Source organism: Delphinus delphis, chromosome 18 (assembly GCF_949987515.2).
Source record: "Delphinus delphis chromosome 18, mDelDel1.2, whole genome shotgun sequence".
In the NCBI taxonomy this organism is placed as follows: Eukaryota; Metazoa; Chordata; class Mammalia; order Artiodactyla; family Delphinidae; genus Delphinus; species Delphinus delphis.
This window is the reverse complement of record NC_082700.1, coordinates 25,295,800-25,322,663: the sequence shown is the minus strand read 5'-3', so window position 1 is coordinate 25,322,663 and position 26,864 is coordinate 25,295,800. Positions and strand designations below refer to the sequence as shown.

The window sequence follows — 26,864 nt, the reverse complement described above, 5'->3', positions numbered from 1 at the left end:
CGTGGTTCTTATGATCGGGTGAGCTGTGAAGACAGTGTCCTGAAGGAATCGGAGTTCATCAGAACGAGGGAAGGAGGGTCACTGAGAATGACGCTGAACTGCACGCCGGCATTTTCTCTTCAACTGACAGAGGGCTGTTACCTAAAAGGGTACATGCTAGCAAAGCCGTTTCTACGTCTCTGCTGATAAACTAAAATAGCACCCTGTGGGTCTTGCAATAATGAGTTTTCTACAAGTAATGATCCAATAACAACAGATACTTTTCCCGGGGTTTGTCCATGCTGCGGTCAGCCATTCGTCATAATGAGGGAGAAAATCAGACTTGAATTGAATCTGAGGTCTTTGCAGTTCTGACCTACTGACCTGACACTAAGTAGCAAGTGTCTTTCATCAGTTCCCATCCCTTCCCCTTTAAAGATTTTATAGCTTATATATCACATAAGAGATATATTATATATCATATATAAGATATAGATATATACATATATATACCTTGAAGAAAAAGGAAGAAAAGATAAGAAAAGGAACCCACCTACTACCCCATGACACAGAGAATGTTCTAGAGCAGCGGCATACTGAACAGGAGCAGTGTGTGAATTACTTTTTAAACTATTGTCCTTACCAGATGTCTAAACTAAGAGAGCCCTTTGGATCATCTAATTTAGTGGTACACTGTAAAAAAAATTTCTAATGGTGGAATTTTAAACAAGATATTACTCAGAAATCCAACACATAAAAGAGATCAGAAGCAGAGCTGCTCTGGTTAAACTGCACGGGGCTGGGGCTGGGGTGGATAAAGGAACCTCACAGTCCCACCTGCTCTGCTCCCCTCACCTCTGGACCACCTCCATGAAGCCCCAGGACTCTAAGGACATAAATGAAAATCACCTCTGAGGGGGCTTACCTGGTGGTGCAGTGGATGAGAGTCTGCCTGCTAATGCAGGGGACGCGGGTTCGAGCCCTGGTCTGGGAGGATCCCACATGCCACGGAGCAACCAGGCCCGTGAGCCACAACTACTGAGCCTGCGCGTCTGGAGCCTGCGCTCCGCAACAAGAGAGGCCGCAATAGTGAGAGGCCCATGCACTGCGATGAAGAGTGGCCCCCGCTTGCCACAACTAGAGAAAGCCCTCGCACAGAAACGAAGACCCAACACAGCAAAAATAAATAAATGAAGTAATAAACTCCTACCCCCAACATAAAAAAAAAAATCACTTCTGAGGTCCCACTTCATTGTTTTACACTCAAGGCAACTCCCAAGACCCAGGGATAAGGGGTGTGGCCACCTGTTTTTCTGATTCCTGGGCCAGTGCTCTTGGACAATGCCAAGCCTCCCTCTCTTCTCCCCACAAGTCTCATAACATAATGCCTTATGACGCCATGTCTGTCCCATAGAGTCATTAAAATGAGAACCTCTTATTTTGAGCTGAAACAGATGTGCACATTGATCTTGCTCTCTGTAAATGCTACTCTATCTCAGGCATATCCTAGTCCTGCCTGCAGTTCTTACTGTATACCACACTCCACGCCAAATCTTGACTGAAGGACTTAAAAAAAATACCTTCAAAGTGACGTGCTACTGCAGATTTGTTCAGATAACAGCCCAGTTAACCCTCTGCCTCCTCAATTTCCATTTATCCATCAACGGGTCTTAACTCTGGCTGCATAGTAGAATTGACCTTCAGAAAAAGAAAGATCTGTGCTCACACCCCATCCCCACAGGCTCTGATTTGATCAGTCCAGTGGGGGGAACCTAAGCATGGTAGCTGGAGATTCCACTAAGTTGCTTCTACATGTAGCCAGGATTGCAAATCACTGAGCTATTTGATTTAGTATCAGAGACTATCAAAAGCTTTACTTTTAAGATATTTTTTAAGAAATCATGTATTAAGTGATTGGTCTATGAATAAAGTCCTCACAGATAACTAAGATAATCATCCTTACTATTAAGAATGATTCAGTGTATCTCTGAGAAATAGGAAGGCTACTTTATATACTGCAGATCTAAAGATAAGCCCTGAATTGCTCTAAAAGGGAGGCATCACTAACTCTGATGTTCTCTTCCAGATTTACAATGTCCATTATACCATGAGTATCAATGGGAAATTACAAGATGGGTCAATGGAAATAGATGCTGGGAACAACTTGGAGACCTTTAAAATGGGAAGTGGAGCTGAAGAAGCGATTGAAGTTAATGATTTCCAGAATGTAAGTATATTTCATGCATTTAGGAGTTTAACCAGGGAAGCCTGGGAGACTTCTCATTCAGGGAGAAGGAGCGCCCCTCACACACATCCAAATGGGAAGAAACTGTTCTTTTTGGCAGCCATGGTACCACTAACCCACCTGCACCGTGCAGCGTATTCTCTCTGAGAGAGGACCACTCTGTGTCCTTTACATTTTCAAAATGAAAAAGCAACACCTTAGCATTGAAAAAAACCAAGTTCTTAGAACTATACAAAGTCTCGGCAGAGGGACTTCCCTGGTGGCACAGTGGTTAAGAATCCGCCTGCCAATGCAGGGGACACAGGTTCGAGCCCTGGTCTGGGAAGATCCCACATGCCACGGAGCAACTAAGCCTGTGCGCCACAACTACTGAGCCTGCGCTCTAGAGCCCGCGAGCCATAGCTACTGAGCCTGCACACCTAGAGCCCATGCTCCGCAACAAGAGAAGCCACCGCAATGAGAAGCCCACGCACCACAACAAAAAGTAGCCCCTGCTCGCCGCAACTAGAGAAAGCCCACGAGCAGCAGCGAAGTCCCAACACGGCCAAAAATTAATTAATTAATTAATTTTTTAAAAAACTTAAAAAAAAAGTTTTGGCAGAAAGACTTGCGAGAGCTATTTCTTTCCAAGCAGCTTTCTTAACACAGTGAATAAAATGCTCAAGCTCCTCTAGAACATTGCGAGGTCTGAAAGTGGCACTTGTCAAGAGGAGGGAAACTTTAATGACCTAATAATCTCATCAACAACAGGTGGGATCTATTTATACATGTTTCTCAATTCTTCAGATTTCCCGTTTAATCCAGGAAGTGAGCGTGGAGAAATTCCCCTGGTGTATCATCTGCTTTCTGACTATGGCCTATTACAGATGAAACCTTCGAGTCTCCTTTGAAAAGGGCACACATGTTTGCTTTCAAAAATTCAATTTACAGGCAGTTGGAGACATTAAGCCACGCATTGATGCTTCAGTGGACATCTGTGAACCGAAGTGTCACTGCAGGCCTCCTCTCTGGATGGCCACCATAAATATCTTCCTCTCTTTCATGTTCTGAGATGAGAAAGAGGCATCACTGTTTGTGCTCTCCTGTTAAATCTGTAGATGGAGTCGGTGAGACTTCATGAAAAAAGGCTCTTGAAAATAATGTCTCTCCTGATAGTTTATTGGCCTGCAAACATCTCATCGACCTGTCTTCCTCTGACTGATGAGAAAAACTAGAGATGCTTTTCATTCGAATGAAAGAACTCCCCTTGTTGAGACCCAAACACACTTCACAAGCCCTTTTGAATAACAAACAGATGCTAACCTCAGAGCCCGGCTGATGTTACACATTATTTGATGATGACAAGGGCTGGCTGTGTTCAGCGTGGGCTCTGCCCCGGGGCCAAGCTCTGCAGCCCCATGTGTGCGTGGCTGCATTTCGCTTAGTCATAGCTTTGCAGATGGTTCTGGTCAAGGCACAGGGATAATTTCTCTGGACCTATTAAAGGCTTTTACTGCAAGACCGAGGACAAGGTAAAAGGCATGTTTTTCTTTGCACTGCTCAATATAAAATTATAAAATGTGACTCCCACACATGCTTTATTCATCCAACCCAGAACAAAATTGAATACCCAGGATGTGCCACAATATCAAGATATGCAAAGGTGGCTATGCAGTTAAATAAGAAAAGATCCATCTCTCTCAAGATGTGATGTATCAGGAATTTCCTTTTAAAATAGTTAATCCTGGGCTTTCCTGGTGACGCAGTGGTTAAGAATCCGCCTGCCAATGCAGGGGACATGGGTTCGAGCCCTGGTCTGAGAAGATCCCACATGCCACGGAGCGGCTAAGCCTGAGAGCCACAACTACTGAGCCCACGTGCCACAACTACTGAAGCCCGCACACATGGAGCCCATGCTCCGCATCAAGTCGCCGCAATGAGAAGCCTGCGCACCGCAACGAAGAGTAGCCCCTGATTGCCGCAACTAGAGAAAGCCCACGCGCAGGGAGGAAGACACAATGCAGCCAAAAATAAATTTACTAAAAAAAAAATTTAATCCCAAACCTATATTTCTGTTTTATAATCCTTTGGTTCTAATAATGGTATTGATTGTGTTTTGTTCTCAGAGGCCAATGGGGCCACACATATTTTATAAACTGATCAATCCTCTTTGAAAGCTTCCACATTTCTCTAAGTCAGAACTGGTGAGTAGAACATTTTTTTGATGGATAGAACATGTTATGGGTTTAAATAAGCCCGGACTTTTGAAAACCCATGAATCAGCCACTATGGTACCTGCAGTATTACTTTCTCCTGTATTCCAAACTGTCAGTCAAATTCAGGAAGTGCTATTGGAGCCCACTGTGTGCAAGGCATGGTGTGAAGCATGGAGGATGCAAAGATGACTGACACTTGTTCCCTCCCTCAAGGACCTTACAGTCCGTGTCCAGGAGGCGGACATCCACACAGAAGTGGCTTCAGGTCAGGCCGGGAAACATGCTGCCATGGAGCTATGAACAGAAATGTGGAGCCATCGAGAGGAGGAGGCCATCGCTGTCAGTTGGGGGAGGGAGCAGGTTTTACAGAGGTGGCGAGGAAGCTGAATCCAGTCTCTGAAAATCCCAACCCTGAATTAATTTTTGGAGACAGAGTTTTGGGTGAAGTAGAAAAGAATAGCTTTATTGCTTTGCCAGGCAAAGGGAGCCACAGCGGGCTAATGCCCTCACAACTGTGTGTCCCGACCTGGAGGGGGGAGTGAGGAGTTTACAGTAATGGTTCAAAAAGGGTGTGATCAGCTCGTGGACATTCTTCTGATGGGTTGGTGGTGAGGAGTCAGCATCATCAACCTTCCGGTTCCAACTGGTCTGGGGTCTACAGGCTTGTGGGCAGCACACAGTTAACTTCTCCCACCTGGAGGGGGTTTCAGTATCTGCAAAACAGATCAAAGATATTGTTGTTTGTATCCCTTGATGGGGAACCGGGACCCTGCCCCAAGGCTGCGCTATTGTTTCTTGACTGTGTCTCCCTGGTCTCTGCATCCCTTCCCTTCCTTAATTAGCAACTGTTTGAACCTGCCGGTTGGAACTCAGGGAAGATCCTGAAGGCTGAATGATGCCTATTTCCTGTAACCAAAGAAACAGGGGACACAGAAAGGCTTTTGTGCCCAGGAGCCCCACAGAGACCTGCTCATTATCAGCAACAGTTGAATCAGGTCTGGAAGAATGGAAGAAGAATTTTGACCGGCAGAGAAGCTGGGGCAGGGCTTTCCACGCCCAGGGAAGACTATGCAATACCCGTGCTCAGGTCTGCTCCCAAGTTCTAAGTAGCCCAGGAGGTGGCAAAGATGAGAAAATGGAGTTGCAGGTGGGGCCAGAGTAGGAAAGTTTCTGAATTGTAAGTGAACAGCCTTCCCCGCTAACCCCACCAAGACTGTAGTAGAGCCAATGGATAAAAAAAGCCCCCTGAGAGGGAATTAGCACTGAACAAAGGGCTCCAGGCTCTACACTGTTAGAGAAAAGGTTGTTCAGGACACTTGTTAAAGAAGGTGAGGCGGACTTCATTCAAGGCAGGCTACTACCGTGGGGTTTTGTAGTAGGAGAGAGAGAGTGGGCTCAGCCCCGAATACAATAAGGAAAAGTGGGGATTTATAGCCAAAGAACAGGGTGGAGGTGTTGGTGGATGGAAAATTACTAAGAGGTTCTTTGCTAAACTGACCTAACAGGATTTTTGCTGCATGCAGGTCAAGGAGATCAAATATCCAGGTTGATCAGACCAAGGCTGACTCAGCAGGATTCTTGCTAAAACTGGAATAAACGGGCCAAGACAGAGCCCAAGGTTGGGGCCTAGTAAACAGAGGATCCAGAGGAGCCTGACTAGAGTTAGGTCAGGAGAGTCTTTGTCAATACCCTGTGGAACACAGAAGCTAAGTTTGTTGATAATATATGAGTTACTTTCTAGAAAGTTACACCCTCAATAGCATGAGTGATGTTGGTCTAAGCCAACCCTCTCAGACCTAATGACCCATTTATATAACAAAAATCCTGGTTAGAAATTAAGATAGAATAAACTGATATATACAGATTTTCACTATACAATGCTTTTGACTTTGTGTATATTTGAAATTTTTAATTTAAAAAGCTGGGAAAAGGGAAAAGGGAAAAAGGGAAAAAAGGAAAAAAAGTGGGGGGGTGGGAAAGGATAGCACAACCAACCTTGTAGGTAAGTAGGTTATTGGTTTCAAGAATCAGTATGGCCCCCAACTATAACATAAAGAAAAAATAAATTGAAAGTAATTTATAATAAAATTTGGACTTGAGCCTGATGTACTAGAAAACATCATAGAAGTCATATGCTTGGGTCACTGTCTGTGCCACAGCCTAAAATGCAGATTGACCTAAGTGTGTGTTGACAAATTAAATACCAGGTAATTTTCTCAAACAGTAAACGAAAGTACCATTTTTTCTCCATTTGCACAGTAATTCCAGTCCTAGGAAACTGGTTGTACATTAAGACTATACCAAACATCACTCTTTTATATGTAAAACGGTGTTATGTTCTAGGCACAGATGCTTACCATCAGGTTTTTCACCCAGGGCTCTAGGTGGTTGGTTCTTCAGGGCCCCCCTGAGCTGGTTGGGATCTGACACCCCTGGGCCCCACCCAACAAAAGCCCAGAGAGACCCCAGTTTTTGTGACAATAAAAAACTCCCTCAAAAGTTTCTAAATGGCCCCCTGGGGAAAGGACCCCTTGCCCTCCTTGGAAACTTCTGGTTTAAGCCACAGAAATAAATGAGATCCCCTAGAAAGAAAAAATTGTGCAGCTAACATGAGATTAGCCGACTCGATAAAAGGATGTTAGATCACTGGGATCCTCACTCATTACCTTTTTAGCAAATTTCTTCATTATCACCAGCTTCTAAGGTTTTGTTTGTTTGCAAAAACAGGATATTTTCTTGACTTTCCCTTCCCTCTGTTTAATCTCTTAACATGTCTGGCTGTTTGATATGGATTTGTAGCTAGACAGGGTGGTTAATAAGTGTGAACTCCTTCCCACAGGGCCCATCCCTATGGGGTTTCGGTTTTCTATGCAGCCTGTAGACTGTCAGAACTAACTCAATACATACTACACTCACATTCAGGGCTGTGAATCCTTCCAGAGCGTCAGTTCTCTCCCTGGGGATATGGTAATAGCTCTATGGTGTTTCCTCCCTGACATCTCAGATTCAGAGGCTATGAGAGTTTGAAGTTAAAAGAACATATCACATAGAGGGGCAGTAATCCCCCTCCCCTGCCTTCTGTTTTTCAAACCATGCACCCTAGATTTACAAGTAGAATAAGAACAGCAGACCTTCCAGAGATAGCATGGTAGAGGGCAGTGGTTCACCAAGTGTGTTCATTAGGCCACCAGCAGCAGCAGCACCTGAGTGCTTGTTAGAAGTATACAGTTTAGCCCCCACTCCAGACCTCCTGAATCAGAAACTCTCGGGGAGGGGACCAACACAGTATTTTATTTAACAAGTCCTCCAGGTGATTGGAATACAAGGGAAAGTTTGTGAGCCACTAGTACAGAAGAAACTTGGGTCCAGAGGCTGTGTCTTAGTCCCTTGAGGCTGCTATAACAAATTGCCATAGACTGAGTGACTCTTAAACAACAGAAATTTGTTTCTCATAGTTCTGGAGGCTGGAAAGTCCAAGCTTAAGGTGCCAGCAGGTTGTGTGTCTAGTGAGGGTCTTGCTTTCTGGCTCACAGACAGCTGTCTTCTCACTGTGTCCTCACATGGCAGAAGGGGGAAGGAGCTCTCTGGGAAAAGGGCACTAATCCCATTCATGAGGGCTCCACCCTCATGACCTCATCACTTCCCAAAGGCCCACTTCTGGGTACCATCACATGGGGGGTTAGGTTTCAACATAGGAATGTGGGGGGACACAGACATTCAGTGCATAGCAGGCTGTTTCAGTTCTTTTAAAACTTTGTTACCCTGAACAAGTTTCTTTCTCCCTAAACTGGTGGTCCTCAGCTCCAGCTGTACGTTATAAACACATGGGGAGCTTTTAAGCATGCCAGTGTCTGGGCACGGCCCCAGGCCAATTAAATGGGAATCTCTGAGGAAAGGCCCAGGCCTCTGTGTTTTTAAAATCTTTCCAGGTGATTTTGGTGCAGAGTCGAGACCCTCTGCAATAAGCCTGGAGTCCATCCTCTGTAAAGGGGGGTCGGGGGGGGTCATGCCGCCACCTCTCTCTGGGTGAGAGGTGACACTGGGAGGAATAAGTGAAACGTGTTACATGTGTATGTGGCCAATCAGGCTGCAAGGCGGATAACGAGAAGCTTCAGGAAGAAGGAGCCTTTCCTTCTCCTCTCCAGTCTGTCACCCAACCGTTTTGCAGGGCTCCTGGCTCTGAGATTCCATATGGTGTAACCGTCCATGAATATCCTCAAGCAGGAATGACGTTTGACTTCGTTCTTCATTTAAGAGAGCTGACTCCTGAGCCAGGCCCCTAGGTTGATAAAGGCTTTTCTTCTTCCCGCTCCTTGGTGTTGACGTTAGAACAAGTTCTGTATCTTCCTGACATTTGTCTCAGTTCAACAGAAGATTGATCAGTTGAGATGTTCAGATTTGTGTTGGTATCTACATTATGATGGCATAAAATTTGTAGGTCTTTAAATCGCTTTTGGCCACTCACTAGTCATGAAATTAACCAGCAGAGGGAAAGTAAACACTCTTGGGTCAGAACATACCGTTATGCCTGATGCGCTCCACGGGCGGAGTCAGTGCCCAGCTGTCAGCCAAGACTGGAGCCTTGCGGCTGAGGTTTCCCTTGAGGCTGTTCCCTAGGCAGAGGAGGAGACACTGTTTATATCTCACAGGGGACGAAAACAAAACGTCCAAGTCCTTGGATAAGGTCTAGGAGCAAAATTCAGTTCCCAGTGTTATAGAAAGCTACTATTTACTCTGGGCTCAGTGACTTAGGAAAAATCCGAACTGATGGAATTAATAAATTGGACCAACATCTTTTGAGAACCTTTGTGGGAGCACCAAACAAACAAAAACAAAAAAGAAAACATTCAGATCGATCTCAAGCTTAGAGCTGAGTAGGGAGGTGACATGCACAAGGAGCAAGGGCCCTGAGAGCCAAGTGCCAAATGAGGGATGAAGATGGGAGGGCTTTCAGGGAGTTAGAGAGCGGGAAGCCCACTTAGCCTGGGATGGCCAGAGAAAGCTGCACAGGAAAGATGGCATTTCATCTGAGCTTGGCGGGATGGATGGAGCAATGAACAGCTCTGTCAGCTTGGAGGCAGCCCCTGGCAGGGGCCTCCCCATCACACGGTCTAAAGCACCATCCCCTGTCACTCTTATCTCTGCACTCTGCTTTATTTTTCTCCATAGCACTTAACGCCACCTGACTTTATCTCTGTTGTTTTATTTTTGGTAAATAACACTAAAAGATAAGCTCCATGGGGGCAGAGACTCCATCTGTTTTGTTCATCCCTGTACCCAGGACCTGGAATGGTGCCTAGCTCACAGTAGACACTCAATACACTGAATAAATGAATGGATGGATAGACGGATGGATAAACTTTTGTTTCCTAGGGCATCACAGGAATCCGTTTTGCTGGAGGGGAGAAGTGCTACATCAAAGCACAGGTGAAGGCTCGAGTTCCTGAGGTGGGCACCGTGACCAAGCAGAGCATCTCCTCTGAACTGGTGGGTACCAGCCTGCACCACACAGCAAGGGCTTTGGGCAGACATTGAAGGTACAACCCTTTCTGTCTCTAGTTCCTGGATAGGTTCATGACCAGAACATAAGTTCTCTTTCTTCTCTGCCAAAGGAACTTAATTATTTTGGTCCTACTCATTGGTTCCAAGTGATCATTCTTACATGATGTAGTATAATTGGAGGTTTTGGAAAACCAGATTTTAAAGTACATAAAGGGGATTGGTCATGACATGGCCCTTATTTGCCTGATGTTAGGGAACTATCTGATCAGTGATTACGACAACCTAAAGGGGACTTCCCTGGTGGTGCGGTGGTTTAGAATCTGCCTTCCAATGCAGAGGCCGCAGGTTTGATCCCTGGTCAGGGAACTAGATCACGCATGCCGCAACTAAGAGTTGGCATGCCACAACTAAGCAGCCCACCTGCTGCAACTAAGACCCAGTGCAACCAAAAGAATTTTTTTAAAAAATGACAACTTAAAGGACTTCATGGGCTTCCCTGGTGGTTCAGTGGTTGGGAATCCGACTGCCAATGCAGGGGACACAGGTTCGAGCCCGGGTCAGGGAGGATCCCACATGCCGCGGAGCAACTAAGTCCGTGAGCCACAGCTGCTGAGCCTGCGCTCTGGAGCCCGCGAGCCACAACTACTGAGCCCACGTGCTGCAACTGCTGAGGCCCGCGCGCCAAGAGCCCGTGCTCCCCAACAAGAGAAGCCACTGCAATGAGAAGCCCCCACACTGCAACAAAGAGTAGCCCCCGCTTGCCACAACTAGAGAAAGCCCATGAGCAGCAACGAAAACCCAACGCAGGCAAAAATAAATACATTTAAAAATAATAATAATAAAGGACTTCACGTGTTAGGATCTTTTCATTAAAGGGGCCTCAGGAGCCTCAAGCCTCACTCCAGCCTCAGCGCCGCTCAGCAGGGGGATTTCCTCCTGAAAATTCACCATAGCTGATCCCTTAGCCTCCGCTGGAAAGCAGCAACAGGGCGCTCCTTCCCTGTGCATCAGGCACCTTCATGGGAGGTAGTTCTAATTGTTTTGCCCTACGTTGAGCTGAGTGACTCCCTCTGCAATTTCTTCCCACTGGTTCAAGTTCAGCCCAAGGAGGCTACTCAACATATATCGAATTCCTTTCCTACGTGTCAGGCTTGTGAGGTGCTTTAAACGTTGTTCATCCATTTATTATTAATAGCTTGCCTTTGAGCTTGGCTTTATAAAAATTTATGTTAAGAATTGCACACAGAGTTATAAAGGCACATGTAACAATAATACCTTACACTTATTTGGTGCTTTAGGGCTTACAGAGTAGCCGCATTCGTTCTCATCTTCCACCTGAGCTGCGGCAGGGTAGGGTGGGAAAAAAATGGACTTTGGAAAAAGTGGGTTCAAATCCCAGCTCTGACCCTTGCTATGATGTGACTTCAACTCTTCGAGCCTCAGATTTGCCACCTACAAACTACAGTGTGCGCCCTGTCCCCACGGCCCTGAACTCGATAGATAATGAATAGACGGCTGCTGCTTTCATTCTTAATTTTATTATGATCACTTTGATCTTTCCAGTATCCCCGAGAGGGAGATATATCAGGCATCAGCTCCCTCAGGGCAGCTGAGGAAAAACAAGAATAAGCAAAAGTGCCTGGAAACTGTCCAATTGTTTGCTCTCCTAGGAGCAGCCCCAGGTGTCTCAAAACAAGAGCTAAAACCAACCCGTGAGTTTTAAAAGTTGGCTCTCATGTCCTCAATATCTCCTCTACTCCCAGTTTCCCCACCATTCATCCTGTGAGATGGGTTCCAGCCCTTCATCCCTCTCGTGATTCTCCTCTGATCATGATCTGGTTTGTTCCCCATGAGCTGCGCCCTTCAGAACACAAGTGTGGACCCACTGGTACAGAGTCTAAAAATGAGACGGAGACCGCCTGTGTTCTGACCTTGAACATCCCTTATTGCATTACCTTTTTTTTTAATGGTCCTATCAGTCAGTTTCTGTTATGAAGCCTTTAGTGAACTAATAACTCTTGACATTTCCCCCATGAGTGGATATAAAGAACCAACTCCTCAACCATAGCCGACCGAGATCTTATCATAAGTTTGCAGTTCATTTTCTGATTTTTTTAAAAACAAGGTCGGGGGGGCTTCCCTGGTGGCGCAGTGGTTGAGAGTCTGCCTGCCGATGCAGGGGACATGGGTTCGTGCCCCGGTCCGGGAAGATCCCACATGCCGCGGAGCGGCTGGGCCCGTGAGCCATGGCCGCTGAGCCTGCGCGTCCGGAGCCCGTGCTCCACAGTGGGAGAGGCCACAGCGGTGAGAGGCCCGCGTACCGCAAAAAAAAAACAAGGTGGGGGTTTTTTTCTGATTTTTTTTTTTTTTTTTTTTTGGCTGCGTTGGGTCTTCGTTGCTGCGTGCGGGCTTTCTCTACTTGCGGCGAGCAGGGGCTACTCTTCGTTGCGGTGCACGGGCTTCCCATTGCGGTGGCTTCTCTTGTTGCGGAGCATGGGTTCTAGGAGTGCAGGCTTCAGCAGTTGTGCTCATGTGCTCAGTAGTTGTGGCGCACGGGCTTAGTTGCTCCATGGCACGTGGGATCTTTCCAGACCAGGGACCGAACCCTTGTCCCCTGCATTGGCAGGCAGATTCTTAACCATTTTGCCACCAGGGAAGTCCCTTTTCCTGATTTTTAAAAACAATACTTTGTCATTGTAGAAATTTGGGGAATACATAAAAGAATAGAGAAGAAAATCACCCACAATTGCATAATCCACAGATAGCTAATGTTAATGTTTTGGTGGATTTTCTCCATGTGCAAATGTATGTGATATTCTTTTCATAATTGAAGTTATACTGGTGTACATTCTTATTATTTTCACTTAACTTTAGGTCTTCTAAAATGTAGATTATAATGGATGTATTGTATGTCATCATATGATTATAATTTTAAAAGTCTTTTGTTCTTGAATACAGGTATCTTCAATTTTCCATTTTTCAAATAATAATAATAATTCAAAATAATTTTTTGAATACAGATATAATTCACTGTGGTGAATAGTTTTGTATTTAAATCTTTGCCTCTGAGTCTTTTCTTAGGCCATAGAGGTGAATGCTTTTGCTCGTGTTTTGGTTGTTTATAGGGTGTGTGGTGGCTTCTCTGGTGGACAAAACCAAATTCAGGCAACGTGTTTGTGGGAATCAGGAATGTGTTTGGCTGTCAGTAGCATCACATTACACTTAGAGTGACTTAGACAAATAAGGATTTTTCTCCACAGTAAGTAATGTGGAGGTAGGCAGCCCCAGACACTGGCACCGTGGCCAGCATCTCTGATTTTTTCGTCCTTTCCTTCCAGCTCTAAACATCAACCACGCAGTCAAGTAAGGAAGGCAGGAAGACGCTGAGTAGTGTCAACCGTGGTTTCTCTTAACTCGGGAAAAGCTGGATGCCTTCTCAGCCCCGCAACACACTTTAGCGTGGATCGCATTGTCTAGAGCTGGTCACACGGGCACCCCTAGCTGCCGGGGAGTCTGAGAAAGCAGGTGTCTCCCCTGGGGCCAGCAGATTGCTGCCACCAACAAAAGCAGGATTGTGTTGCAAGGAAAGGGAGGGAGGGAGGAAGGAGATGGGTCGGCAGCTGAAAGTATGTGCCGTACGCTTTTTATTTAACATCATACACTTTTGTGTGTGTGTGTGTGTGGTACGCGGGCCTCTCACTGTTGCGGCCTCTCCCGCTATGGAGCACAGGCTCTGGACGCGCAGGCTCAGCGGCCATGGCTCACGGGCCCAGCCACTCCGCGGCATGTGGGATCCTCCCGGACCGGGGCACGAACCCGTGTCCCCTGCATCGGCAGGCGGACTCTCAACCACTGCGCCACCAGGGAAGCCCAACATCATACCCTTTTTATTTAACACCCCTAGCTTGTAGGTTGCGCACACGTGCATTCTTCCTATCGCCCCATTCTGTGCCCACACACTTTAGGTTGTGATGGGGTGGATTTATGCACCACTAGCTCTCATACATTTTTCATCACTTTTGTATAACTTTTATTTTATTTATTTTTAAAAACAATTATTTTAGGCTACGTTTATTTGGGTCTTCATTGCTGCGCTCGGGCTTTCTCTAGTTGCGGCGAGCAGGGGCTACTATTCATGGCGGTGCACGGGCTTCTCATTGCGGTGGCTTCTCTTGTTGCGGAGAACAGGCTCTAGGCGCGTGGGCTCAGGAGCTGTGGCTCACGGGCTGTAGAGAGCAGGCTCAGTAGTTGTGGCGCACGGGCTTAGCTGCTCTGCGGCATGTGGGATCTTCCCGGACCAGGGCTCGAACCCGCGTCCCCTGCAGTGGCAGGCGGATTCTTAACGACTGCGCCACCAGGGAAGCCCAGGTTTGTATAACTTTTAAAAGCTCCTATACCCAAAGAACATTCATTTCCTGGATGGAGCCATTTAACTTAAGGTAAATAACTGGATTACCTGAGGGTTAGCTACCTCCAATAACTTTAACTTGTTTTAAGGCAGCCAGAAGCCTGAGAGAGAAAGCATAAATGAAGTGCTGCTTTTAGCTAAAAAATAAGAAAACATTTTAATTTCTCCAACCTACAACCTATTGCAAACTAATAAATGCATGAAAGGAGCAACCTGGCAAAATAAATTTGTCTCCTAGGTTATCACACTATTCTCAGCATCTCGCTGTAGGAGAAAACTCAGCATTTAGCTTTGAAATCTCAGTGGTGTGCTTGATGCAGAGAACATCTGAAATACGTTTTGTTATAGCTGGGAAATGTAGAAATGGTTTATGTTAAATACTACTTTGAACTGAAGACATTAAAGAACCAATTGCCGGCTTTTTCCATCGTGGTTTGGCAGTGGTAGAACAAGCCCCCAAAGGACTTTCACTTCACACGAAGGGCTCCTCTATCCTTTATCAGATTCCAGAGTCCGTTCAGTTGCTTTTCCTCTAAAACATCTTTGATCAAAAACATCAGGTTAACCTAAATCTCAAAGTTGACATCAAGTAATTTTCACTTCCCCTCAGGACGCTCATGTTCACACATTCGAGTTATCCAAAGGCAGGATGGCATGAGGGGTGTGGAATGTTGTGAGAAAAGCTACAGAGAGAAGAGATTAGAACTTCAGAGTGTGTGTGTGTGTGGGTGCGTGCGCACGTGTGCGAACGTGAACGCGCACACATATACACAGAGAATTCTCATTACGTTTTCTTTTAAATTTTATTGAAGTATAGTTGATTTACAATGTTTTGTTAACTTCTGCTTACAGCAAAGTGACTTAGTTGAACAGATATATATTCTTTTTCGTATTCTTTTCCATTCTGGTTTATCACAGTGTATTGAATATAGTTCCCTGTGCTATACAGTAGGACCCTGTTGTTTATCCATCCTATGTATACTAGTTTGCACCTGCTAATCCCAAACTCATTAAGTTTTTATAGGGCGAGATAATCTTTTACCAACACATGAATCTTAATAGGTAGCATGTTCCATGCCCACTTTGTTCAGTGCATTTCATTTTCACTTACTTACAGGAAGGCAAGATCATGCCTGTTAAATATGAAGAAAATTCTCTCATCTGGGTGGCTGTAGACCAGCCCGTGAAGGACGACAGCTTCTTGAGTTCTAAAATCTTAGAACTCTGTGGCGACCTTCCTATTTTCTGGCTTAAACCAACCTACCCCAAAGGTAACATTTTTAATTCTTAAGACGCTGCTTGGAATTCTCCCTGCCCTGGTGAGGTTCCTGTGAGCCCCTGCACAGGCCCAAGCATGTGACAAGGAAGATGAATCCGGGTGCACATCACAGTGTCACAGTAATTGGCATGAGACATCAAAGGGAAGGGAAAGGACAGCCGTGAATGTCGCAGGGCAGGGCCAGAGCAGCGGGGTGACAGGAAGCAGGTGGGCCCGGAACACCTCTGCCTTACCTGCGGATTTTATTTATGACACTCCCACTGCTTCCGCTCTGCCCCTAATCTCTGTTGTTTGCACTTTGCAATTTTACATTTTTTTTGTTCCTAAAGCAGAGAATCAGGGGTCTAAGAAGCTGTTACACCGCCGAATCCTTATTATGGTCAAACCTTGAATTCTGGGGCAGCCAAAAGCAGCTGTGGGCGTAGGCTGAGATTCCTTAAGTTCAAGGTCCACTTCCAAGTCCGGGGAAAATAAGTGAAGGGCCCCTGGGGTTCAGAGCTAGGTTGGAGCACCCTGTGGGCTGTTTCCGGGTGGAGAAGGGCAGCTGATGAGCTCTGCAGGCCAGGCTCTTTTCCTGGATTTTGTCTGTCTCCAGGGCTGCTCTCTTGGTTCCCATCCCAGTCACCCCACTGGCCTCCCAAAGTCCTACTTTGTAGCTCTGGCTCAAGCGGGGGGAAAAGGCCCCTCTCCTAGCACAGCCTAGATAGGCTATGTTCTCAGAAAGATTATGTTGAACTCAGAGAGAGAGCAGCATGGAAATAAAGAAAACACAGGAATTAAAACCACCAGACTTAGGAGAGGGGAACGAGCAGTTACTATTTAACAGGTGCAGGTTTCAGTTTTGTAAGATGAAAACTGTTCGGGAGATAGATGGTGATGACGTTTGCAGAGCCATATGCCTGTACTTAATGCCACTTAACTGTACACCTAAAAATGGTTAGAATGGTAAGTTTTATACATATTTTACCACAATTGGAATAAACAAGGACTTCCCTAGCCGTCCAGTGTTTAAGACTCTGCGTTTCCAATTCAGGGAGCATGGGTTTGATCCCTGGTCGGGGAACTGAGATCCCACATGCCACGTACGGTGCGGCCAAAAATTTAAAACACACACACACACACACACACACACACACACACACACACACACACACACGCTCCAGGCTTCTGATTCTGCCATGGCTAACTTATTCCTACAGTTCACAAGTCTTATTCAGTTCCAAAGCTTGGATAAGACGGTTACTTTTTAGCCCAGGCAAAGCAAATAGGATGCAATTTATAAGCTGCTGGAAGTGGCTGACTGGAAGAGTGGGCTGAGAATTCCAAAGCTACACGCATGCTCAGTGAGAAGGAATGCTCTGAGCGGTGTCTGCCACAACTCTAGGGGCTGCCAAATGGACCATCGCTTTTGCCATCCTAGGTCTTGCCCTAGCGGGTGGTCGCAACTCAATTCTCTGGCCATTTACAAGTTCTGGCTTTCAGTTCCCCACTTGCCTCCACGTGGAATGGGCCTTCTTGCCTTCCACTACCCAGGAACTCCTTCTCCAATACCTTGTCACCTTTTCCAGTCAAGGACAAAAGTTTCCAACTCTGCTACATGTAGCCCTCTCTCTTATCACTTTCTGTTTGAGGACATGCTTCTTACCCAGAGAGTTCATTCATGGATTCATTCATTCATTCAACAAACATTTATTGACACGTTTATTATGTGCCATTTATTTGTTCTAGGCACCTGGAGTGTGCTGAAGAACAGAAGAGACAAGAATCCATGCCCCCCAGGAGTTTTACGTTGTAGCTAAAGGGAGACAGTACATAAACACTAAACTAAAACAAGGAAATCGTATGGGATGATCCAAGGTTCTATGGAAAAAGAGCAGGGCAAGGGGTCTGGGGGTGGGGTTGGGAAGACACCGCTCTTGGCAGTGCTGGGATGACTGATAAAATGAGAACCGTCACCCTCTGGGAAAGAGCTTGTTTCCTACATCCAAGATGTGACTTGGCCCCTCACAGCTAACAGCATGACCGAATCTTTTTTTTTTGTGCAGCATGCGGGATCTTAGTTCTCCAACCAGGGATCGAACCTGTGCCCCCTGCATTGGGAGCACAGACTCTTAACTACTTGGACTGCCAGGGAAATCCCATGAGCACATCTTAAGTATTCAATTATGTATCATTAAGTATTAATTACACATCGTAAGTATTCAGTCATCACACCATCCATCCAAGAATTACATGCATTACATACAACACCAGAAAAGTAGAAGCCACCTAAATGGCCCCAGATTTGAAAAGGATTAAATAAGTGTTGGTGTCGTCATAGGATGGAATATCATAGACATTAAAAGTGAGGGAATTTTTTTCCAGTCTCATAAATGCAGTCATATTTTACAATAAAGTCAACAAAATGAAACCCTCCCTGAGGATGCCTGGCTCCCCGCCACCTAATTCTAATAAAAGCCTCCCAGCTCCAGGGTCCAGCAACCCCTGCCCTTGGATCTTTATGCTGGCAGGTTATCAGTGTCATGTAGCCATATCATCAGAGACCCTGGGAATGACGCTGTACAAGGTCAGAGGAAAGCGGGGAGGGGGGTGGGAGCTGAAGTCTGCTGAGCTCGGGCTGTGTACCAGGCACCGTACTGTGCTAGAGCTTTACATCTTGTCCTCATTTAATCTTTGCCAACAACTGTCCAGCTAACTAGTAATATTCCCACTTTATAGATGAATAAACTAAGGTTCAGAGATTGAATCACTCTCCTGAGGTCATTGTTAGTTAAAACAAGTGGAGTTGCTAAAAAAAAAAAAAAAAAAGGAGTGAAGTTGAGGTTTGAATCCAGGTTTCCCTGATGCCTCTCCAGCCCTGCCACAGAAACCAAGAAGCTATCTGGGGAAGCTATGCACGGCTGGACGCACATGCATGCCCTTACAGATAACATAGCATCATATCATCATCATCACCTGATGTTTGAGGGCTTATGATATGCCAAACACTATGCTAGAACCCTTAGAAACAAATTCTCCTGAACTCTATTACTATCCTCTGAATTAGATACTATTATTATCCCCGTTTTACTGAAGAAGAAACTGAGACTCAGATGCCAAAGCCACCCTGTGTGGTCCTCTCTCCATTCTTGTTACTCGGCAGCCATCAGTCCTGCTGCAGGACCCATGAGGATTGTGGAGGATGAGGGCAGTGGGCTGGAAGCCAGAGAAGTTCATGTTCGACCCTCTTCTCTGCCACCTTCTGTGATCTCGGCCAAGTCACTTGGTCTTTCCGAGCCTTGTTGCCCTTTTGTATAAAAGTATCTGCTTATTCTATCCCAAATGATTTTTAAAAGAATCAACCAAGATAATAGTAAATCCTCTGAAAACTGTAAAGCTTTATACCTATATAGTAAACTCATGAGGAATGTGTAGGGCGGCAAGTAACAGAATAGCAGACCAACAGTGGTTTCAACAAATACGGGTTGACTTTTTTCATACAGCCAGAAGTCTGGAGGTAGGTTTTTTGCACTATCGTCAACTCTCTTTCTAGCTCACCATCTGCTATCTGTGGCATGCTGGCTTGTCATCCTTGTGCCTATCACTTCTGGTCACATAACCCAGATGTCACATCTGCATTCGAGGAAGACGGACGAGATGGAGGAAGCTGTATCTGTCCCCTTTTAGAAAGCAAAAGCTTTCCCAGAAACTGCACTAGCATAGTCTGCTTACGTGTCATCTGGCCATTCCTAATTGCAAGGGAGGCTAGCGAAATAAGTGCTGTTTTACTTTCTCAGCCCCTAAGTAGAGGCAGGCAAAGAAAAAGGGAACTGAGAATGGATTCTGTCAGTTATCTTACAACACCTGCCTCAGTTAGTATGATAAACCAAATTCTGATTATCTGATGTTTAACTACTAACCCAAGACTGTGAAACATGCTTTATTCTTATGAAAATCATTAATACAAATTTAAATAGGATCTGGTCGTATGTGTTTTAATATCCTTTTCTTATGTTTTTCACCCTGATAAACACAGAATTTCCTTAATTATTCAAATAAAGGAATTAACTTACAGCAAGTTTTGGGTTTTTTTGGGCAGAAATCCAGAGAGAAAGAAGAGAATTGGTAAGAAAAGTTGTTACAACAATGACCACAAGAAGATTACGCAGTGGCCCATGGGGCAACCCAGGGCCTGGAAGACCAAATAACGAAACCAGACCCAGTGTTCAAGAGGATTCAGAGCCCTTCAATCCAGACAACCCTTACCACGTGTGTACTGGTGTTTGTATGACAGGTTCAGATGACTGCACTAAGCCCAGCACTGAAGCAGTGATGTTTCTGCTTGAGATTTCAAATAAGCATCTAGTATTCAACTGAGACTTTTACCCAATTATTTAAAAAAATACATCTTTCGTTTGTTGCAGGGTTTATAAATGAGGGTAACAACTCCAGCATTGCTTCTGTAGTGTAAAATCCTGATTGGTTGTACTCCTTGTTCAAAGTTGTTTTCTGTGCTCTCCTTTTTTGAGTCACAGGCGAATTTATACAGACAAATTCATATCAGGAATTTGATGATTTAAAAATATTTCCGAGAGTGTGCCCTGCAGGCAACACACAGGATGAAAGTATTCTCTTTCCTCCTTTATATCCACTTTATTCGTCCATTCAACAGACATTCGTTGAGAACCTGCTCTTTTCCAGGCCCTGTGCACACAGACAGGAGTAACTTCTGCCCTTGAGATCACTCAGTCCATTCGGGAGACAGACTCACATATGGGGATCAAACACTTTAGACAGAAACCTCGAGAACTGGTGTTTGTAAGGATGACACCAACATGCTAAAAACTTCTCAAATCTTCAATGAAATGTAGTTTTACCATTACTATACTTTGCAGGGAGTGAAAATAGAAAAATAAGTACTTATGTGTAACTAGTGTTTTAATTGAAAAAATAATACATGCATGTATTTTTTTAAAACAGTATAAAAATGTATACAATGAAAAGTGAGTTTCCCTTCTACCACAGACACCCTCCCCTGAGCAACCTGTTAACAATGGCTATTTGCCCAGTTCCTTTGTATAAGTGTACACACACACACACACATTTTTAACACAAAAAGCATACACAACTTCCACTTTGCTGGCTTTTCAGTTCCAACACAGTATTTTGGAAGCTTTTTTGTATCTCTTATATGGATCCACCTCATTCATTTTAATGGCACCATTATATTCCATTGTGTGGATAAATGTACAGAAATTGAACGAGTTCTGCTTTGGTGGACATGTATTTTCCTCGAATACCGTTTTTTTTTTAAACTTTTAATTTTATTTATTTATTTATTTCTCTGCGTTGGGTCTTCATTGCTGCATGGCGGCTTTCTCTAGTTGTGGTGAGCGGTGGCTACTCTTTGTTGGGGTGCACGGGCTTCTCACTGCGGTGGCTTCTCTTGTTGCGGAGCATGGGCTCTAGGTGTGCAGGCTTCAGTAGCTGTGGCACGCAGGCTCAGTAGTTGTGGCGCACGGGCTTAGCGGCTCCGTGGCATGTGGGATCTTCCCGCACCAGGGCTCGAACCCATGTCCCCTGCATTGGCAGGCGGATTCTTAACCAATGCCCCACCAGAGGAGTCCCTCCTCAAATAGTGTTAATAAGATACACCTTGTACATGCTTCATAGGGTATGGGAAGGAGTAAATGAGGTAATGCAGGTGAAGCTCTTAGCACAGTGCTGGGCACATAGGAAGCACTACCTTACTCCATGCTAGCTATTAGTCTATACCTCTTGTACACTGTAGGAGTATATCTTTAGCACTAATACTGAAACATGGGTCTGCTGGGTCAAAGAATTTTACATTTTAATGGAGGACACTAAATTGTCTTCCGGGGAATTACAGCAGCTACATGTCTTCAAATGGTAATGAAAGGCCTAATTTATTATCAAACTTTTAAAAAGTCTTGGGTGTAAAACTGTATCTCCTGGTTATCTTTATCTTGCCAGTCTTTAGTTATGTGTAAGATTGAGCATCTTTTCATACACAGAGAAGTCACTTGTACATTTTCTTTCCTCTTGTTTCATGTGTTGCAAATATATTTTCTAGTTTACCATTTTAGACTAATATATTTTAGAAAGATTTAGAGCAAAAAAGTATTTGTTTTTAAGTAATCCAAGGCTTACCAGAAAACTCAGGACACCACAGTACTTCATTCCCTAAAGCTCAAAGAATAATAAAGAAATAAAATCTGGGACTTCCCTGGTGGCGCAGTGGTTAAGAATCCCGCTGCCAATGCAGGGGGCACGGGTAATCCATCCCTGGTCCAGGAAAATCCCACATGCCGTGCAGCAATTAAGCCTGTGCGCCACAATTACTGAGCCTGCACTCTAGAGCCCTCAAGCCACAACTACTGAGGCCATGTGCTGCAACTACTGAGGCCCGTGTGCCTAGAGCCCGTGCTCCGCAACAAGAGAAACCACTGCAATGAGAAGCCCGCGCACCGCAACGAAGAGGGGCCCCCGCCCACCCCGACTAGAGAAAGCCCGTGTGCAACAACAGAGACCCAACGCAGACAAAAAACAAAAACAAAAACTGAATAGGCAAACAGAAAATTTAATATAGTTTATTCTCTAGGTAGCTGGCCTAGCTGCATCTGGTTCTAGGGATGAGGGCATCAGCCCCTCCACAGAAGGGCAGGATGTGACTGCCCTGCTTTCAGGCTTAAGTGATCCATATTCTTGAAACAATTTCACTGATAACAGTTTTTTCCTTTATTACATGTTGAGCTTTAAGCAGGAACACCTTCCCCGTGATCTCCGTCCTTCACATATCCCTTTAAGGAAATATCTCAGGGCAAGAACCTGAGATTTCTGCCAACTTTTTAATCCTAACAAACTTTTGTTGAACCCTCAGGTGAGGAAATGCCTCAACCAACAGGCTTTTTGACTACTGCCCTGGAAGAGTCAGCGACAATTAATGAATGAGGCAGTTTTTAATTTTGCTGTCCCAGATGAACCTATTTCAAGAGATAAGGGGGAAAAAATGTCTAAAGGGGAGAGTCTAAAGAATTTTTTAAAAAATGGTGTTAAGAGAGTAAGACAAATACTTTGATGACAAAATCTGAACATAGGCTGTGTCAGATGGTGTTAATGAATTGTTAGTTTTGTGAGGTGTGATAATGGCAGTGTGGTGCAGGAAAATGCTATCTTATTTTGGCAAGACATTCTAATGTATTTATGGGTGAAATGTCACAAGGCCCTCAAGTCTCTTTAAATTTACTTCAGAATTTAAAATACTTTAAAAAAAATCAAATTTGACAAAAGGTTGGCAATTGTCAAATCTAGATGTTTGGCACACAATTTTCTCCACTTTCCAAAACGTTGGAAATTTCTCATAATAGAAAGCACCCCCTCACACACACACAGCAAAAAAAGTTGAATAAAGACTTTTTAAAAAGTATACCAGAAAGGTGATAGGGTTGCTTAAGTTCACTTAGCTCAAGCCTAACCTATGTTGGTGCTGCATCTCCCCGAGTTATTCTTCCAGGAAAGAGGCTTAAATTGAACAAAGAATTTACATGAATGATAAGGGCTTTTTGCCAGTGTAATTCAATGCCATATTAAAGAGGATATAGACTCTTTACCCCTAGAAATCCATGAAAAGGAAAACCAGATATTACATAACTTGGCAGGGGCACGTTTCTTCCAGTTCTGTGATCTCTCCGGCAGTGAAAATAGGGTTCTGTAGGTGACTTTTACTTCGATACGAGTTTGTATTTATGTAACTATAATGATAGCACATAGAAACTAGAAGATAAAGTTTAAGGTCTTGAAGTTTTACACAGTATGGTGTCTTCTTCTGAGTGTTACAGACCCTTATGTTGACACGAAGGCAGAAGCTAAGTGACCTGGCAGTGTTCTCAGCCAGTTCAAGTGGAATAGCAATCTGCTGTTAGCCTGGATCAATGAGTTTTAAAATGTGCTCCCCAGAGCCCTGGAAGCCATTACTACAAGAAGGCACCAGGGTGCCGCAGCAGTGGCAGAAACGCCACTTTTGAATCACGCTCCCTGTTTTCCTATTTAAAACAAATTGAGTCACTAGTGAGTGGTAACCATGGCTCATTTAAGGCATGGAGAAACTTCACCATAACATTCAAAAAACAAAAAAAAACAAACCTTCCTGCCAGTGACAGATTTAGCTAGGATGGAAGTTCCCTGATGTTAGAAGGATTTCTGAATTATAAGGTTTAAAGATTGAAAACTCCTTACAGAAAATAATGCCAATTTCTGGTAGCAGTGAGACATTCAGGACCTTATTTTAAAATAACGTGGATGCTATAAACTTCTCATTATGAAGGAGACACAAATAATTCTCTTTTATTTCACAGCAGCAGGAAGGAGAAGGCATGACATTCGACCCTAGATTGGATCATGAAGGAATCTGCTGTATAGAATGCAGGCGGAGCTACACCCACTGCCAGAAGATCTGTGAACCACTGGGGGGCTATTATCCATGGCCTTATAATTACCAGGGTTGCCGTTCAGTCTGTAGAGTTGTCATGCCATGTAGCTGGTGGGTGGCCCGCATCTTGGGCATTGTGTGAAATCACTTCATATACCAGGTGCTGTAAAGAATTAACTCCAGAAACAACCAAAGTTTGAGGCATCTTGATGCTGAAGGGACCACAAAGTATTTTATATTCCATCTGAGCAATGTTATTCGAGACACTTAACAGAATATTTTTGAACTGCTTTACAGAACTTTATCCAGAATTGCAAATGTACTGAAAGGGTAGTTTAAGTCTAAAATATCATCATAATCCTTTTATTACTTGCTCTTTTTTGCTTTTCTTTGCCAGTAAGGCCTGCTTTTAAGACTTCCTTACCAAGCTATTTTGAAATAATCATGAAAAATTATTTACAATTTGTCAAAGATCTCAACTGTACACTTGAGTTCCTTTTAAATCGTCACTAGAACAATTGTCTTCTGTTGTTATTTGTACATAATTCCTCAGTTGTTCTTAACCTTTATTGTTCTTTCCCAGTCTTGCAAATGTGCCCCCAGAGTTACTAGATGAAAACACAGACAGAAAAGGGAAAACAAGACATATAATGGCATCTGAGATTGAACATAAGGCAGCTCATAGGAAGTTCTTTATCTATACTATGTGTTGGCATGTGATTAAGAGGTGGCTGCCCTGCTAAGAGTCACCCCCAAGAAAAGAGAATTAGCAAGCGTTAGGATACAGAGGAAAAATGTAGGCGAAGGTAAATCAGACTTGTGGGGAAAGGACTTTCATTGACATTCTGAAAACCAGGTCTTCATACCCTTTCAGTCTGCTTTCAGAAAGTGGTCATTGGGCATGAAGCAGCATAATGATTTCTACCTTTGCAGTACAAATCAGGCTGCTGATGTAGTCCAGTTACCAATAAGTTACTCTCCTACTAACAGGGCTGGCAGCGTGGCTTGACAGACACGGCTGAGGAGGAATGGCTTATGTATCTATAATGACATAAAGAATCTCAGGAACAAGGACTGTCTTTAAAAACTGAAATATTAGATCAGGAAGATGAGCAGGTATTTCATGTTTTTGACATTTTAGTTTTGACTCTCATAGTTTAAGAGATTAAGAACTTTCTTAAGGAAAATAAAAGTTTTCCAAAACAACACAAAGATTCAGAGATGAAAGGTCTTGATACCATGACAGTCCCATAGTCTATATACACCATACTACTGTATATCTAGTGTTGCCAATTTACATCTGTAAAGTCATACGGAATTTTTAAAACTTGGTTATGAGATGAACGCTCATATACCTGCATTTAATGGAGTGTACAGCAAGCTAGTCTTTGGAGAAAAAAGGGATGAAGGAAAGATACACATTGAATTATATGTAATGATCACACTGTTCAGGCAGCAGCAACTTCCTACAGCTACAAATTTTACACGTTGAGTTTTCAAAATGGTTGTCACTCTACTAACTAAGCAAATAAGTGCCAATGGTTCTGCACACCATCTCCCACCTCACCACCCAGCAAACTGTATGTACTTGGTTCTGGAAATAAAAGGAAAAAAAAAAAGATTGAGCCAGTGATCCCACCCCACAAGAGCCTGTGGTCTAATGAGAGAACAGATGATTGGGATTCGGTACACCAAAGGCCTTGATGAAGATGGGATCATTGGGCTTCTTGGAGAAAGAATGCCTTCAATGGGTACTCAAGGATGAGCAGGAGAGCGCCGGGTGGTGAAAGGAAGGGCATTCCAGGCAGAGGGAATAGGTCAGGTAGAGGTGAGGTTGTATGGTTCGAGCAGGGAAACAGAGCATTCAGGCTGAGGTAGGCAATATCAAGATGGAAATGTAGGACTTCCCTGGTGGTCCAGTGGCTAAGAATCCTCGCTTCCACTGCAGGGGGCATAGGTTCGATTCCTGGTTGGAAAGATCCCACATGCCACAAGGTGTGGCCCAAAAAAAAAAAAAAAAAAGGAAATGTAGGCAGGAGCTGTATCTTACTCATATTGCATGTTAATTGAACTTATTTGGGGATAAGGAATAGGAAACCAATGAAAGGTTTCCAGCAAGGAGGAGGCTGGTTTCCATTTTAGCTGGATCCCCTTGGTAGCTTTCCATGTGAGACTGAAGAGATGCCAGACTTAGCGAGGAGGAGAGCATGTCATAGGGAAGGAAGGCTGCCTCTTGAAAAGGTGTTTCCTTTTCAAAGCACCACAATTAAATGAAATACAGGAGGTGTATTTACTTAATTTACTTAACAGAGAATGGAATTATGCTGTGTTATGAAAAGTCACTCAATACCCAAGGAAGTCAACTTAACATGAAAGGAAATGGATTTTTAAGGGCAGAGGGGAAACTCAAGGTTGGATTAATCATAGGAATGACAAAAGAGACTCAAATTGTGTTCAATGAAGAAAACTGAAGGTCTACTTTGAAAGAGAAGAATCAAGTGTACAAAGGAAGAAATGTACTTTATGGAAGACAGGACACTGCTGTATACAAACTTTTTGCAAACTGGTGCCAATCCCTAAATAACCTCTAACCAGGCCAGTCCAAAAGCTGCAAATGCTGCCCAGTTTGCTGTGCTGAATCTTGACTTGTCGTTTAATTAATTCTCAGTGGTGACATAAACCAATCCTAATGGACATCACAGGTTCGTTTTCAAGGTCCTAAGGTCCTAGTTTGACTCAGTAGTCTTGAATGTGACAGATGTTGCTGTGTCAGCACAGAGAGAAAATGAAGAAATGGTACTGCTGGGCTTCAGTAAGTGTTCTATGTT

The 26,864-nt window shown here is 44.2% G+C and overlaps 1 protein-coding gene across 1 annotated transcript in view; it reads left to right on the top strand.

Annotated features, from left to right (window-relative positions):
* CNMD (chondromodulin) overlaps positions 1-24,960 on the top strand; it is a 29,097-nt gene extending 4,137 nt beyond the window's left edge. Inside the window, exons 3-7 of the mRNA XM_059995982.1 lie at positions 2,066-2,206; positions 9,793-9,906; positions 15,447-15,600; positions 19,687-19,856; positions 23,966-24,960. Coding sequence (XP_059851965.1) covers positions 2,066-2,206; positions 9,793-9,906; positions 15,447-15,600; positions 19,687-19,856; positions 23,966-24,178 — 792 coding nt within the window. The 3' untranslated portion in view covers positions 24,179-24,960. The remainder of the gene's footprint in view (positions 1-2,065; positions 2,207-9,792; positions 9,907-15,446; positions 15,601-19,686; positions 19,857-23,965) is intronic.
* The last annotated feature ends 1,904 nt before the right edge of the window (positions 24,961-26,864 follow it).